Source organism: Periophthalmus magnuspinnatus, chromosome 13, assembly GCF_009829125.3.
Source record: "Periophthalmus magnuspinnatus isolate fPerMag1 chromosome 13, fPerMag1.2.pri, whole genome shotgun sequence".
NCBI classification, from domain to species: Eukaryota; Metazoa; Chordata; class Actinopteri; order Gobiiformes; family Gobiidae; genus Periophthalmus; species Periophthalmus magnuspinnatus.
In genome coordinates this window covers 16,527,608-16,546,020 of record NC_047138.1, presented here as the reverse complement: position 1 = coordinate 16,546,020, position 18,413 = coordinate 16,527,608, and the positions used below count along the sequence as shown (strand labels likewise).

Genomic DNA, 18,413 nt, shown 5'->3' with positions numbered 1-18,413 from the left:
AGCAACACAAATGCAAGATATGTCCACTTTAAAGACGAAGAGTTCTTTACTATGATAGGAACCTACATATAGACCCAAATCAGACCACATAGCAAGCCCCAGCTGGCAGTGTTTGCGAGGCAGCAGTTCTACCTTAAGCTACCTCTATCTGATTAAATTCCAGCTAAAATTTACGGGAAATGTAAGAAATTGAATTAAAAAAATAACCTTGATGTCACAGCAAATGGGATATTCTTCAATGCCCTATAAGTACGTTTTCCTCCACGGTCGACCCATTCTTCAAAGAGAACCACCAGAACCAAACTCTGGAGGTCACAGCGCTAACGTGTTGTTCCACAGCGGTACCCATGAACATTTGTTTTCAATAGGTGACCGCTTGAATGTGAATCTTGAACAAAACATCGACCTTGGTTGTAGGTCTACTAGTCCTTCTCCATGGCTTCCCTCCTCACCTCAAATCCCTCATATGGATAACCGGGATTTAAGCTCAAAAATCAATACGACTTGGCACCGTGAGGGATGTTTTCAAAGACTTCTGTCCCTGAACGCTCTTATCGTGTTAGAGTATGCACCCTTTTCATCTTAAAGTGCCTATATTACGCAAAACTGACTCTTGTGAGCCTTAAGCCATGTTATAATGTTGTTACAGCAGTTGCCAATTATATAGTACATTAATATTAATACTTTAAGGTAGTGAATTGAGGTGTGGAAATGTCAGGGTGTAGGTGCTTGTGTGATAGTCTGAGTGCGTGTTGTAGGGTTAAATTAGATAACTAAAACGCAAGCACAGCCAGAGCCACTCCCCAGCTCCACCTGCACAGACCAAAACAATTAAATACACGACCACAAGGGGCAGCCAAGACGGGGCCTTTGACAGTAGAGATTGGCAATTCCAATTATCCAAATGATTCTAGTAAAGGTGTATGGAGTTTAAAAACAAAGTGGAGCACTTCTTGTATTACTACATGATGTCACAAGGTGGAAAAGATTGTTTTCTGTATGAGAGAAAAACTCAGCGTAAATATGCAGGCTTTGTGTGTTAAACATATGAATGAAACAAAAGAACTCTGGGTATATTTTTCATAAGGAACCAACATTATAACAAAGATCAGAAAATAGCATAATACGGCCCCTTTAAAGAATGACAGGAAAGTTGTAGCGGTAAACTGCACCTTGTGTCTACCTCCAGCACACACAGATTTGTCCTGACAGATTATAATGTCAGATATTGTGCTGCTGTCAGGGGGAGACAGAGGCACTCAAATGCTGCCACAGGTAATGCAGTTGAGAATGTGTGGAGCCGGAGGAACCGGATCCTTCACATTGAGAGGCTATATGTCACTGTCATATCCACTGGACCACCTGCTGCTGTACATGATGACTGCGGACACTTATTGATATTCCCAGCTTTCCCTATGCAGATTTATGAGGCTCGGAAAATGAGATTTGGTTTGCATGTATTGACAACTTGAAACAAAAGGATATAATTTAATCTAGAAGTTGTTATCTGTCGTATTTGTGTTGTATCTGATTTAAAATTTGAAAAACAGAACTGGGTTATTTAAAACAGTTTGGAGAGGTCAAGTGTTTTCTTCAACTTTCCTAATGCGTTTGAAGCATCCTAATTATTCATCGTGATTACTGTATAAGCACTTTTCACAATTTTCAGAGGCCAGAACTTAATGCTAAGAACAACTACCATCTACCAACTACTAGCACACTTCCTGGATTGGTTGGGGATATAGGCTTAACACTTAGTAATTAGACCAAAACACCACACAGAGGTCTAATTTCGACCCTAACAAGTGCTTTTACAATATATAAAAAGTTTTGATCCGTAGTGATAATAAAATGCAATAGAAAACAGAACTGGTTGTGGCAATGTTTTTATAAGCACAATACAAATTCACACAATCTACTGTGGCTGTCAAAAACTAGCACTCTCAAGTTGTTTATTTCAAAGACAACAATCTTGTCTTGCCCTTCTGTTCAAGGCCCTGCAGGAAAGGCTCACCTGAGGCTGCACTCTGCCGCTGTAGCGACGCTTTATTCTTCTGTGTGAACACATAAAAGAGATTCCAGATGTAATCCACAGATCAGCACAGCACAAACAACTTAAGGACTCCCCCAGCCACTATAAAAGACAAGCTGTACCACTGTGGAGTATGTATGAGAGCTTTTGTGAGCTTAACTTCGGCTACTGTTCAGAGGTTACCGACAGTCAATGTAATCATTTGTCCTTTGACTATGACATTGATTCATACAGTTTGTAATTCGATATGATCAATGCGTCGTTCCCTAATTCCATAATCAAATTATGTGTAAACCTCTAGTGGAAGAGAGACGCCACACCAATGACTTTTTTTTGCTGTGGATTTAACAGAAAACACAAAATCGACAAATTGGTAATAGGAAGGGCTACAGTATTATTGAGAACTTTTCAAATGAAAAGAAAAACCATGAATAGGGTGACATTGCTATTGGGAAAAGTGCATTAGTCAGGGCTCCATACAAATCTCTATATTAATGAATGGGAAGCATACTTATGTTCCCACAGCTCTATAAAAAAATCCATAACTTCCACTCTCACCACTGCCATTCGGATGATATTATTTTGCATGGGGCTGTTGATCTTGACAGCAAATAAGTTCTATAGGGACTACAAGACCGATTTAAAGCCTCCCAGAGAATTGGAGGATTGTTGACTTGTTTGTGAACATGAACATAGAATGTTTTGCGCAAATGAACCTACTTCAGATCTTAAACTTTACCCACATTATCCATTGATACATCCCTTAATAAACCTCACTGTTCCTTTGAAGCTACGATCCTCACATAATCCCTCACTCAGCATTTCCTTGTCCTTCCAGATGCGTCCAAGACAAACGTTCCCGAGGACTTCGACATCGACATGGACGACCCTGAAACGGAGAAGGCGGCAGTGGCCATCCAGTCGCAGTTCAGGAAGTTCCAGAAGAAGAAAACTGAAAAGTCCTAGTTAGCACCCAATGCTAACGTGAGCGTTTGCATGTCAACTCAATCCACTCTGTTGGAACTCCAGGGGATTTGGGGGCTTCGTGGGAGAGAATGCAATAGCCTGTACAACATATGTCTGTGAATTCAACATACTGTACTATGATTTTTCAATTTTATGTTTATGCTCAAAGTTAAGCTAGTTCAAAACATTTGCTTTGTGTGCTAGTCTATGTTAATCTTACTGTGCAATGTTGATTTTGCAAAAAGTCAATTTTAAACCATATTTCTTACCTCCACTTTAAGTTGATGCTCCATGTATCCCGTTCTAGCTGTTTTAGCATTTGTTTTATACTTAGCTGTTTCTGTGCTATAGGTAACGTGAAGCTAACCATTTAAAATATGCTAACTGACAAAAAGAAAAACATTCTTCATTAGCAAATATTATTCATGTTTGTATCTGTAATTCATGTTTTCATTCTGTGTATCAGGAACAAATGTTTACATTTGTTAGGTCACTTATGTTCTAATTCAAGATAGCATTTTGAAACGGGCTAATATCGTGTCTATTCTTTACCCCATTTTTCTTACCCGCATGATTCTAAAGCTGTGTGTCATTGTACATTGAATAAATAAAAAGACAGTGTGTGGAATATGTGTGTTCTGGAAATCTGAAATCTCCACTGGCCTGGCTCTGTGCTCTAATGTATTCTCGGCATGGATCGCACTGGGACATATAGCCTGATGGCACACTAAAAATAGACGCCTCCACAGACTCAAGTCGGATGAATCTATTCCCCCGCCCGGCTCCTGACCTTCTCGGAACAGGGTAAGCGAACGATTCCCAGGGAGCTTTGCAACATAAGGTGTCTTAATGAGCATACGGCTACGCAATAGGCTACAGGTGGTTTATAAATGATACAACTGAAATACACAAGTGTTTATGAGGTCTGTGAAGGCAGAATTATGTAAATATAGGTATATTGTAGACCTATTTGAAACAAAAAACACTATGGAAGTAAGCAGTTTTACATTTGGGACCTTGTCATGAAAATATATCTTAAAAGCTATATTTTGAATTTGTTGTCTGATTGGTTTTGTAATTACATTCAAACAAAGCAATGTCACAATGTATAAAATACATTGGGAAGATTGTATGGCTAGCCAGGCAACATTTACCGTTCACACATTCATTTAGACAGAGCCAGAGGTAATCATTTTATATAATTGTGATTTCAATTATGTGCCAATTAATCATGAGAGAGACCTAATCGAACAGCCCTATTGCATTGCACTACATAAATGTCTGATTCAGCCATCCAAAAGCAGCAGTGTTCTTCACTATACACTCTCCATATCCCAAATAACATCACACACAGTGCACAGCATGTAGTCTTACTGCCTGCCAACACTGGACCGGGCCAATACAATGCATATGTCAAGTTAATAGTGTATTTGAGCTGCCATTTTAAGTCCATTCTCCAGTGCACACAGTTGTGTTTTTGGAGAGACTGGCCCTAGATGACTGATGCATTGGTTTGTGTTGTGCCTTCTATGCTTGTTGCAAAGCAGATGACACTGTGCATTGTAGATGATTTATACTTTATACTTATACTTGCAATGGTGTATCTTTAGTGTAATACACAAATGTAATTGTAAATACTCAACTGGTACGTTGCACTATGCAGCTAAATTGGGGGTACACGTTTGTGGAGTGTGGGACCTGACTTTGGAAAAAAACTAATTAATAATGCAAGCTCAAAGCTTATTTATGTAAAACTACATTTGATACAGCTTCATTAAACTTCATTATATCAATCATTTGTGAACTGGTTAAGACTGTGTCTAGACTGGTTTAAAATTCTTCTGACTGGTCCAATCTAGGTCCATATACTTAGTTGGGTTTGGATTGGTTCATATTGGATCTGGACAGGTTGTGAATGGTTTTGGACTGATTCGGACTTGGTCTGGATATGTATAGACTGGATTTAGAGGGATTCTACAAGTTCTGGTTAAGTTTGAATGAGTTTGAAACTTGGGCAGATTAAGTCTGGATGCCTTTTAACTGGGTTGGACTGGTTCAGATTGAATCTGAACAGCTTTTGAATGGGTTTGTACTACTTCTGAATGAATCTCAACTGGTTCTCATATGGTGTTTCAGGAGTGGTTCGCAATTGGTTCAGACCAAACTTACCAGGCCTGGATTAGATCAGACAGGGTCTAGGCTGGCTCTGACTTGGTCTAGGCTTGCTCAGACTAGATTTGGATTGGTTTACACTAGATATGGACTGGTTCAGACAGGGTCTGAACAGACTCAGACTGGGTGTGGTTATTACTGGTTTTGGACACTCTGACTTGCAATAAAAGTCCTTCATTTAAGCAAAGCGGACAATGCTGACATGCTTTGCTTAAATGCTTAAATTGCTTTTAATGTTTGATTTTATGTTGTAAATTTTGTGATATTTTATTCTTGTATGTAATGTGAAGCGACTTTGAGTGTCTTGAAAAGCGCTATATAAATAAAATGTATTATTATTATTATTATTGATGTTTTGAAGAAGACCGTTTTCATGGTCGAAATGCACTGGCATGGCTTTGCCCAAATAAAGGACTTTTATTTGAAGTCAGGGTGACTTGGATCCATGGATTAGAAAAACTACATTATATTGGAAGGAGTGGTGCTAGAAAGAAATGTGCAAATCATATTGTCAACCTAAACCTTCATCTGTCACCTGTAGGCTTAACCCACAGTGGAAAGAGTTTCAGAGTTACTTCAATAAACATTTTACTCAAGCAGGATTAAAAGAATGCTGCTAGAAAAGTACTCTGAAAAGTACAATTTACTGAAGTAAATCTAACAGGTACAACAGCAACAGCATATTGCAATAGACCTGTTTTGTCTCCTGTAGTTCCCCTCCCTATTGGTTACGAAACATTATCTTCAGCTTTGGACCACACAAGAAAGATCTACATGTTCCTGAGGTGAACCTTCAGAAGACTGACAGCAGCAGCTTGTTTGTTTCTTCTGCTGATGACTCAAACCTCCAAAGAGAATCACTGTGTTTCCCCATGCTAATAGTGCTTTTTCTGCACTGTTCTCATACCAACCACCCCATTAACATATGCAGATTACTTTGTAACTCTAACTCTACAATGGGCATCAACACTGAGGCCCTTGGGTGGCATTGAAAGTTGAAAGAAAATTGTAAGTTTTTGGTTTGCAGCAGAGCAGTACACAGTGAGATATTACTACAGGGCGGTGGGGTTCTTTGGGGACAGCGCTGTGTTCTAGTGAGAGGTGTAATCAGATGGAGACTTATGTACTACCTGCTCTGGGACTAGCATGACTTGATCCTACTGCCAAACTCACCAGTGCCCCTCCAGGTATTTTGAGAAAGACAATTTACAAATATAAATGTGTGTACATTTGGGAATAAGTTAAACAGTATGGGTAAAAGTTTCAAGCAATGATTAATGGACATAATATCCCATGGAAAGAAAAAAAAAAACCTAAACATTGGAACAACTTGAAAACCATACATTCACTGTGTGAGTGGGGTCGCCTCCCCAAAGAATCTGACTTTTAACTTGGCCAGGTGTCATCACCTGCCTGTGGTCAATAGAGATTAGAGATGAGTTTTATGCCATACTGTGAAACATTCCAGGCAAAGCAATAACACCTCAACAGAGACAAGCAGGACTTTAACACAAAGTTTCTGTCAAATAAATATGACATTAAGAGGTGGTATTATGCAAAATAAATGTTTTGGAGCTTTCTACTATGTTATAATGCAGTACGATTCCACCCAGCGCCAACCCACAAGCCTAATCATCCATGACTCTTGCACAACAATTTTCTATAAATATTCTACAACTTCACAGATCCGATGCGATGTGGCAGCAGTTTCATTACCAGGATGCACACAAATTGTATTGTGGATGGCGCTCTGAAGGGAGGGTGACTTGCTAAATATGTTGTTTTTGACAAATATAGCATTTTCAAACCAACAAAAGGTAACATGGTGATATGTGTTTAGCAGTTAATATTCCATTGAAGTATTTAGAAGAAGACGTAGTTTAATTTTCTCAGGTTTTTCCAATTTACTCAATGTCAAAATAAATTAATAATTAGATCAATCATGTTGATTTTCAAACAGCTATAGTAGTGATTCATTGTAACGTACTGTCCAGTAGTTTGCAGCAATATGGGGTTGTTATTATCATGGGACATAACTTGGGAAGACGTAGTATTTGAACAGTACAGATTTTGTCTTCTGTAACATACTAGCAAAACAGCATTCAGTCTGCCTATACCAGTGTAAACCTCTATATAAAATAACATGAACCAAACATGGCTGATCCAACTCCCTTTGATTTACTGCAATTACTTGAGTCATCTGCCGCCTGTCAGTAGAACCACAGTAGAACCGTAATGAGGGATGTGCCTGGAAGTACAAAGTCTGAAATAACGACCCGGGATCGAAGTCTTCTGCAGAACTTCCCTTTATCCAAGTTCCAAAACCGTGTGAGTTATCAGTCTGCTGTCTCTGTCTGAGCTCAAAGAACGAATGTGTGATGATGATTGGAATTGGGTTCATGCACAAACCAGCCCCCCGCAGAGAGAGGGTGAGGCAACACTCATTTTCACAAGTCAAACTTCACCAACTGTCAGGCCAACGCTCAGATTACGAATTTATTCTCTGTCAGAAAAAAAACCCAACAAAAACATCAACTTGAAAGTAAAAATAGTGGGTTTAGATGTGCCTACAGCATGTGGAAGTATAACAAAAAAATGTGTTAATGAGAGACACATTTGCGAGATTGAATGAAAGAGGAATTGGAAAAAGTGCTTTTGGTGAAGATGACTAAAGTTGAGAATGAAAGTCATGGTTGAAAAATAACCTGGCCTGAACGAATTCCTGAGAATCTATTTGGCGCCCAGACAAACCAAAACAAATATGGATACGCTGAAGGACATACTTCAGCCTAATTTAGTAGAAATATTTATTAATTATTTGTTTTTGAAAATCATGCAGAAGGTAAGTGTTTTATATATCTGAGGATGGGGGAAATGCTTTTCTTTTGACTGGATACAACAAGTTTGATTTCTCGGCTTGCTCCGCTGTTATGACGCTTCGATCAGTCAGATTCAAATATTCGTCATGACGTACAACCTTCTACTGACCACTTTCAGCAAGAGCTGTCCCAGATTGATAGTGTAGAACTTGGAGCTGAGAGTGATGCACATATCAGTCTGGTGTGAACCTGGTTAGTTGAAAATGGTGCCATGACATTTTTAAACCTTATGTGTATGAGTCAAAATTTCTGGACAAAGTAAGTACAGAGCTGTGGGCTTAGATAAGACTGGGCACAGACATGTTCTGAGCACGAGCCTCAAATGCAGGGCAATACTGGATTACTTGAACAAGCATGAATCAATCAATCAATCAATCAAACTACAACTCCAATTAAGCTAATTATAAAAGAACACCAAAAAGCTAATTTTTATAATATCTCCCCATTAAGCTACATAAAAAGAAATTTGTCTCAGCTGAGAGATTTTAAACTTTTTGGAGCTTTCTGCCATGTCATAATGTTGTTCCCTCATCAAAAACATACCTTTTAGATGTCATTTATGCATGTTTGAGTGATCTAGCGGGCCATATTCGAACCTTCCCATGCTCCCACAAGGCAATTTTCCATAAATATACAAAAGCATGATACAAAACAATATGCTATAACTTGACAAACCTGATGCAATGTGCAGTAGTTCCATTAGCGGGATATGCACTGATTGTGTTGTGATAGTGCTCTGAAGGGGGAGTGACTTAGTGCCAGGAGCAGAGATGCAGAGTAGCAAAAACAAAAGTGAAACTAATGAATCTTATTAATACATTGTGTTTGACAAATATAACATTTTCATAACAATAAAAGGTAACATGGTGATCTAAATATGCTGATGTGTTAACACTTAATACCTCATAGAAGCGCAATACCTCCTCTTTAAGTATATTTATATTTCACATTTGATACAGAAAGCTTACAGCAGTGTGAGACAAGTCCAGTGTAAGAGGACTGGTCAGGGCCTTCAGCTGCAGTGTCCACAGTTCACTCTGATGGAGGCTGTGTGAGCGTGGAGCACATCCAGACACAGGGGGCCGCAGGACACCACACTGCCCTAGGACAGGCACATGATCTGGGCTACAGCGGTCAACACACGGGGAGGGGTGGAGAACATAACTGCAGAGGTCAGGCTAAGGGAATGGTTAAGGACAGTGGCTCTTGAGATGGGTTACTTTAATATATTCACAGTTCATGTTGATAGTGGCAATAAACGAGCTGTCATCTAATTTAAATGGTTAAAGCTGTACTATGTGATGGCTGATACTACCATTTCACGAAAGTCTCAACCTACTCTCTCCCCATTTCACGCTACAGCCTTCAAACACACAATCATCACTGCAGGATTGAACAGGAAGTGCACAATCCCATTTCTATTATCAGTTGTTATTATTAGTTGTTACTAATTTTAGATCAGTATTGCTGTTTATCATGAAGAAAATGTAAAACCATGTTATATTTCATTGCATAATACGCAGAAAAACATAATATGTCTTTAAAATAATCCCAGCTTTCACAAGGACAACCCCCAAGCTAACACTATATCTGAAACACTGAGCTTCAATTGTTGACAATGTACCACGAGTGCTGCGCCCTGTAAACACGTGTGCCGGAAGAACAGCAGCGAGGTCAAAGGTCATCAATCACTGCAGGCACTAGATACAGTTATATACAGAGCAGTACTTGTAAAAAGTGTCCTTCAGACTGCGTCAACATGCCTATGCTTTACATTTATTTAATCTACAGAGACCGGTGTGTTTGTACATTTTAAAATAATGTTTTTATATTTTTACAGCAAAACATGAAGAATGTTTACTTAAGTATAAATTGTAACGAGAGAACATTATTTAAAGTTATTAAAGGGCCTGTACCTGATTTTGCCCATTGTATTTGGGCAACATTTGTCTTGCCCCAGTACAGATATATTGTACAAGCAGCTCTTGCGGTCAGAATATGTCTGATGTGTACTGTGTCTAATTCTAAAGCGTTTTATTGTCCGGAAGTGCGCAGTTAGCATGGTAGTTGTTGTTGGCTTTACCATAACAGTAAACCTCCACTCTGGTCTCTGAGAGTTGTAAAAAGCGCTTATAAACTCATCATTGTGAATAATTAAGATGGTCAGAATGCATAACGTAAATGAGGAATAACTTTGGACCACTGAAAACTGTTTACAATGAACCACTGGTAGTTCTGTTTTTCACATTTTTAAAACGATAAGAATCAGGCAGATGGTCTTGAAGTCGCAGAGAGTATAGAAGAGCCCCTCGTTGTTGGCAACCTGAAAATGACCTCAGCAGGACAAAGATTGCAAATACCATGTCTGTCTCACATTTACAATGATGGGAAATAAACAGCATAAACAAACATAAAACAGGACTTTATCAGGACAAGAACAAGATGACACTAAGGATTAAACATGAACTTTCCCACCCAGTCCTCCTATTGGTCAGCCTCTGTCTTGTTCCGAGTGAGTGACAGTGTTTAACCAACCAAGGATGGACCCCAAGCTCATAGTTGATGTGGTTTCACTAGTGCTGGAACCTAATGAAGTAGAAGTAGTAAAGTATTGTACTGTAAGTATACATTTTAGGTATCTGTACTTCAGTTCAAGTACATTTTAAAGTAAATGCTTTTTATGTTTAATACATTTTTTGAACTGGTCTGGAAAGTAGAAGTATATTTTATTATTGTTTGAGACCTGCTGAAAAGGCTGAGGGTTTATTTTAACACGTTTGTAGTTTGAGCAAACAAAAATAGGCAAGAAAAACAGCTACAGCAAAAAGATTGATTCTGTTGAACAAAATTCTGCATAAGATCTGAAGAAGGGTACCTAGTTCTACAATGCAGACTCCCGCTGCTTCTGACATGTTGGTTGTTCTACAAATTTCCCTGCAGGGAGAAAAGAGTACATTAAATCTCACAATATGGCAGTATATACACTGTAGCGATACAATTATGTGGTTAGAGTTATACTGAACATTTAAAGCCACTGTATCTCATCAAAAACAGAACAAGCTCATCTTAATTCGATGTAGTTTAGCACATTCCGAGCATCCTAATTATTCACCATGATACATCACAGTAATGCTAACAATAACTAGCATGCTAACAGAACAATCTTCCTGAAGATTTGAGATAGGCCTCTACTTTGACAATGTTTAAATCCAAGGGCAAACGGTTCTGTTTAGCTGTGTATATGACTAAAAGGTTTTTATTCTGCACTTTTCTCCTTAAATGTTAATTTTATGATGATTGTTTGTGATTATGTTGTGATTAGTTTGTAATGTGATTTTAATGTATACGAATTGCGCTATACAAATAAACTTGCCTTGCCTAAATCAATCAAAAACATTGTGACTGATGTGTGAATGAAGATCCATCTTGACACATATTGAATCTTCTCTCCAAACAGCACGAGCTCTTCTCAGCACCTCTCTGAGTCTAGACATCATGAGTGTACAATGATGTAACCCGCGGCAACCATTGTAATGTTTAATCCACTTCCCCTCCTCCATACACACATATATGTGCTGTGGATTTTCAACTTCCATGAGGAGGTGGCACCACTTTGAACACTTTTTACAACTTTGATCTACTCTGCTCTTCCCTACAGAGACCGGCGACAAATTATAATTGTGATCAACCTTTGGAGATAGTAAACTCCTAAAACAAGCCTATACTGAACTGTGGCCATTCGCTACATGAGATGCACCAGTTTATGTATATAATATAAGTCTGACAAACCAAAATTAAGTTAAAATTGAGGGGAAAACTGTCAAATTTCTATATTTCTTTTCTAATGAGACAACTGCAATATGAGGTTGTCAAAATCAAGAACAAGGCTGATTTAAATACTAATTTAAAAAAATAAAGTTAGAATTTTAGTGAATTTTTAAGCCATGTCAGATAGATAGATAGATAGATAGATGGATCACTCTGCTCTGTTGTTCTGTGATGATGAAATGGTCCATTGCCTCAAAGTATTTCCTCTGCCACATTTGGTGTAAGAAGCCAACATATGACGAAAAAAATCTGTAGCATCTCAAAGGTCCTTAACTAGCCTCTTACACGGTCTCCATGGATACACAAACAAACAGCTCATTTCACACAATCCAACGGTCCCTTACTTGTGTCCTTTGATCTGCACATGCTGCACATCTTATTTAAAATACCAAGATATGATGTTTAAAACTGAGCAAAAAAAAAACTTACAAAAAATGCTCAATGTGTCAGCCAGGTAGCCACAAGAGCAGTCAATCACTCCTTTGCTCTATCCATGAGTTTCAATCAATTGAGGACCATTGCCATAACGATTACCAATTTCAAACCAGAATATAATCTCTTGAATGGGCAAAAATTCTACAAAAGTCCTTCAAAACAGGAACAAAAATATATTAATGAAATCTGCAAATACACTGACAACACATAGGTCTATTTGCATCATCAGGTAATAATGGTTAAACTCAGCAGAAACATAGCCTCATATATAGACTCATATATAGGCCCCATATATAGACTTAATATGAAATGTATGTCTTTTACTATGTAATGCATGCATCGACTAATAGGAATTAATGATTATTGTCTTTTATTATTGATTATGTTAATCTCCACTGTGTAATTTTTTTCTTCTTTTTTTTCTATTGTTTGTCAGGGACTGCAGATGAAAACTAGCTGTTTAGCTATAATCTGGTGCAGATCATCTCTGTTTTATGAGCATAATGTCTCTGTACATTGTCCCTTCTAATAAATAAAGACTAACTCATATAGACCCATATACAGACTCATATATAAACTCATATATAGAGTCATATATAGTCTCATATATAGACCCCATATATAGTCATAGCCTCATACATAGCTTCATATATAGACTCATATGTATACCTTAATAATAAATAAATAAATAACATTATTAAGGACAACTCCCACCCTGGCTTCGACCTGTTTCACCTGCTGCCCTCGGGAAGGCGCTACAGGTCCATCAAAGCAAGGACCACCAGACTCAAAAAAAGTTTTTTCCCTAGTGCCATAACCTTTTTGAATTCACGTATGCACTGACCTCTTACTTGTGCAATATTTAATATAGTGCAATATTTTTATTGAGTGCAATATTCAATATTTAATACAGTGCAATATGTTTGACTGAGTGCAATATTTAATACAGTGCAATACGCTTGACTGAGTGCAATATTTAACACAGTGCAATATTTAACACAGTGCAATATTTATCACAGTGCAATAGCTAATACAGTGCAATACTTGATCAAGTGCAGTATGTGACTCTGCAGTATTTACTACTGGGTAATTGTAAATTTAGTTTGACTGAGAGTTGTAGTTTGGGGTGTTTTAATGTCTGGCACTAGCACTTACTTATTTATTTTAGTTATACTGTGTTGTAGTTGTCCCATGTCTGTATTGGAGGGTGAGTTGTTTTTAATCTCGCTGTGCATATGTATGGTGTTGTACATGTGTATAGTGACAATAAAGGCATTCTATTCTATTCTATTCTATTCTATACCCGATATATAGACTCATATATAGCTGAATAGACAGACTCATACATAGATTCATATGTAGACCCCATATAGACACATATATAGCCTCATATATAGACCCCATAAATAGACTAATATAGAAACTAATATATTAACTCATATACTGTATAGACCCCATATATAGACTCATATATAGCCTCATCTATAGCCTCATATATAAACTCATATATAGACTCCATAGATAGACTCATATATAGCCTCATATAAACTCGTATATAGACTCACAGCTGTTGCTTATATATAATTGCTCCGATTCAAAGACACTTGAAAGTCTCAGAGTCAGTGCAGAGTTGGCTGAGGCTGAAGGACACAGTGCAGTATATGAAGTATAGCGCCATTGCTGTTCACATGTAACACACAGCAGCTCTCAGGGGACACATGAGAGAGGTCCAGTCCTCCGTCCTCCTCTCTCCTTTGTCCCTCTGTCTGCAGATCGATGGTGACAGAGCAGAGGACAGGAGGAGAGGGCGTCTTTCGTCTGTCATACTGCACCTGGTTTGGAAGTTTGTTTTAAAGGTGCATTATGTAACTTTTCTGATGGGGGTCATTCGCCTGCTCGTCTCATGGAAGTGTTATTGTCTGGCCTAGAATGTTCCACAGTTTATTAAACGTTTCTGCTTTGTATTTGTTCAATAACAGTGCGTTTATTGCTAAAAAAAATCTTTGAAAAACATGAGTTATTACTGTGAGTGGGGTTGCCTCAATTGTGCTAGTTTGTGATGTTAAAAATGAAGAAAGTGAAAGTTTTGTGAGCTTTTAACCATGTTGTAATGGTTAAAAGCTCATCATTAGCTACTCAAGTGATTCATACATGTTTGAGTAATCCTGTATTGTCCTGCATTGGAGGCTTGATTGCTCAGAAAATGTCTGTTTTCACCTACCATCCCTGTACTTACTTGTTATGGTTCAAAAAAGGTAAATATTTCAGCAATAAAAACATTTAAAATCTGAAAATCTGCTGCTTACTGCAATAAAATACCAATGGACCTGTTTCAATTAGTAGGTCATTTTAAATCTTTTAAAACTTATTCCATCTACTTCTTCCTATACTTTTGTTCCCCTGTAATAGTTCCAGATGGCCCTCCCTCCGTCCCTCCCACTCCTCCCCTGCAGTGTCTGTATTCGTGCACTTCAGTCACACAAGGGTTAGCTGAGGCTTTGGTGACTGCACTGAGAGCTCTGCGTGTAGGCACCGAGCTCCTTAAATGGCCCCCCTGTCACTTCCTGCTCCTCGGGCTCCTCGTTATGACACTCTTATGGGAAAACTCATCCGTGTCCTGATCTCCACGTCACCTCGCTCTCCCTCTGTGCACTGAGGTAACACTGCGACAAACCCTAGGAGATGAAGGACTTCTACAGTAAATTAGAATTGTTCAGTCCTGACTACTTTAACATGTGAAACAACTTTTTGAAGTAGTTGTGTACTTTTTATTTGTTGGCTAAATAAATAATATTATTTGGAAGTAATTCTACATTTGCTTTAGTAAAGTTAGAGTAGGATATACATTTAATTTATAAACGTATAAAGTAAGTAATGAAACTAGTAGGTTTGTCCAACACCTGCTTGTCTCCATGGAAATGTTGCTGCTTTGCCTGGAATTTTCCACAGAAAAGCAGTCAATTTCAAAGGCCTAGTTACAGGTCAGATCTGTGGAGAGGCGGCCCTGCTCACAGTAAGAATGTTTGTTCTCTCTGTAAAAAAAAACAAACAAAACCTGCAATTGATCAAACGGAAGATTCATACATTTAATGCTATACAGTGGAACATTTCAAGCAAAACAATAACATTTCCATGGTGTAAGAAGGTCAGGACTTCGGGCAAAATTTGTCTTGCTGTTGAGGTCAAAATATGTCCGCTGTGTACTGTCTGCATTTAATTATAATGCGTTTCATTGACCAATAAATAGGAAGTGCAAGTTAGCATGCTAGTTGTTGCTAGTTGTTAGCTTTACCGTCATGGCAAAACTCCATACTGGTCTCAGAGTTGTGAAAAGCACTTTTAAATTCATCCTGGTGAATTATTAGGATACTCCGAATCCAGGAAGTAACTTAAGTTTTCTTTCTGGAAGACTTCAGCGTTACTATTTTCAAGTACCTGTACTTGTACAGGTACTTGTACAGTTTGGGGCTACTACCTTTCTCTCCAGGGGGGTCAGTGAGTCCAGTCCAAGTACTTCTAATGTGAGAGCCAAGTGCAAGGGTATAAAGAGGAGGACAATCCATCTTCATTACAGACACATGGACCACACACACACACACCTGCATACATACCTGCACACATACCTGCAGATAGAGGCGATGATTGTCCTGCACCTTGTAAATCTCCCTCCCTCCAGAGTGCACGCTTTGGAGGGTCCATTAGAAGTGAGGGTCGTGATGGAGGAGTGTGCTGACATGGGGGCAGTGAAAAGTGCTCATGAAGTCCACTATAGGGAACGAATGGCCATTTGCACTTATATGTGAAAGTCAAATACAGTTGACACAAATCAAACTGAGCAAAGCAAGGTTAATGTGTTTTTGATAATAATATATAGCACAAGTTTTATTCTGGGTCAAATGATGTAGGCACATTAATCGATATTATTAAATTAATAGCAATGGTAATTGAAATTTAAATGGCTGCAATTCACAAATCCCAAAGCCTGCGGTTTTCAAAGTACCATCATTTCCTCAATCTCCTCATGAACAACTAAATACCCTGTCATATTCTGCAAAAAAACCAAAAACAAAACAAAACAAAACTGCCAACCCTGTAGTTTAGATCTGTACAAACATGTTCTGAAATGTGATTCTTGTATTAGTTTGTCAGTTCATATTTCAGTCTTTTTGTCAGTTCTCTTGGATGCATTTAAAATATTTGTACAGAATCCTATATTTAAAACATAAATAAATTGCAATGCTTGTCAGAAAAATCATAATGAGATTCTTCTTGTTCCAGTGGCATATCAAGTGACATAGGCAACCATGGAATCCTAATCGGTCGTCTCTCTTGTTTGTCACTCTCAACAGTTGAATGGTGTTCGTCTGGTCCAAGCTGTAATACTGCTGAGCAAAATTCATCTTTAGCATCCTCCGTCCCACTTTCCCTTTATCTTCCCAATGAGGAAGAGAGACTCCATCCCCTCCTTCCTCATACAGTGTCCCAGAAAGTCTAGTTGTTGTTTTTGAATCTGATTCCAGCTCTGTGTAATACTGTGTCATTAGTTGTGTGGCTTGTCCACTGTACTCTCATCATCCGCCTTAAGAACCACATTTTTGTTGCTTGCAGCCATGGTCATGTGTTCATTTTCACTTTCAGATTACAAGGGAGAGTGTTCATTTTCAAGAAGGCATCTTTTTCCATTGATATTCTCCTTGTAATTTCTTTCTCACATTTCTCATTTGAAGTTATCCAGCTTTGGAGATGTAGACCTGCTTCATTTGTTGTTGTTGTTGTTGCTGTTGTTGTTGTTTTTTACAGGGGTGCAAAAGGGTGCATTGCAACCTTATTTAAAATGATGACACTTAATGGAGGAGTATTGTCTTTGCACCCATTTAAAACTCCATTGCACACTCACTCAGTTTGGTCTGGACCCAATGCTGGTTGTAACCCAAACCATCTTTTGTCATTGTCTTCTAAGTTACTCCCAGGATTTCTCTTCTCTGGTCTTATGGGGTCTGTCCATAGAGATTCCGCAGGGCAAGTGAAGAGGCGCTGTGTTGTATGAGATGCTTGGCCACACTCCGGACTGAGGTATGAGTTCAATAGCCGACTGCATCCTGAGTGCAGCTGGGCCCCTGGAGTCTCTGGGCAGCTGCAATTCCTCAGTGTTTACCCTTGAGACAGGATCAGCTGAGTGTTGAGCCAGGACAGAGGGGGCGTAGGCTGCAGCAGCTTGTATAAGCCCACTCCACTCCTGTAAATGTCTTCATTGGTATTGGTGGTGGGAAGACCTTTGACCTGCTCTCTCCACAGGGTGCTCAGTGTCTCACTTGCTTCAGTTTGTCTCCACTGATGTCAAAGTTGCATTCAGGGATGTTCTTTTTCTTTATAACTACAAAGCACACATTTTTTATGGTTGATGGAAAGTCATTTTTCTCATTTCCTGTCACACATTTGTTGCCAATTTGCTGTAAGTGGGGTTCTAAGGTGGCTATGAGAACTGTATCATCCACGTACCTTAGGCTGTTTAACGTTGTCCCTCCCATCACCACACAAGGGCATCCGGTCAGCTCTCTCAATATCCATTCACCATACAGATTGAAAAGATCTGGAGAAAAGACACATTCTTGCAGCTCCTTTCTTCATTTCTAGTTCTTTAGTTCTTTAAGTCTTGGTAATGAGTGGAAACTGAAATGACTCTCTTCATAGTGCATTTCACTGCAGCAGAAGACTATTTAAATTCATTTTTTCTCTTGAAAAATAACTACAAAACAAAAAAATGTTCTCTCCTTCCAAAAAACGTAAATAAGTGGAGAACTGTGGGTGGACAGGTGGAAAAGAAAGGACCTGCAAAAGACTCAATTGTACACATAACAAAAAAATAAAATACAGAATTTTTACATCTGTAAGCAATAATGAATCATGTTTATTTATCATTTGTGTAGGCATGGGTCTACTTTTTTCCATCTGATCTGGGCCGGTCTCTCACTGTGGCATAAATAATTCACTTCTGCCTGTGCCTGTGCTTTGCTGTATTAGTCCTTGTACTCTTCCTCCTCCTCCTCTAGTGCACCTTTAATTGAGACTGAAACTGTACACTGTTATAGCCTCCCTGACCG

At 38.6% G+C, this 18,413-nt stretch overlaps 1 protein-coding gene across 2 annotated transcripts in view; it reads left to right on the top strand.

Annotated features, from left to right (window-relative positions):
• pcp4b (Purkinje cell protein 4b) overlaps window positions 1-3,626 on the top strand; it is an 86,302-nt gene extending 82,676 nt beyond the window's left edge. For both annotated transcript variants that reach the window (XM_055226068.1, XM_055226067.1), the window contains exon 7: window positions 2,871-3,626. In XM_055226068.1, coding sequence (XP_055082043.1) covers window positions 2,871-2,998 — 128 coding nt within the window. In that variant the 3' untranslated portion in view covers window positions 2,999-3,626. The remainder of the gene's footprint in view (window positions 1-2,870) is intronic.
• Window positions 3,627-18,413: the final 14,787 nt, after the last annotated feature.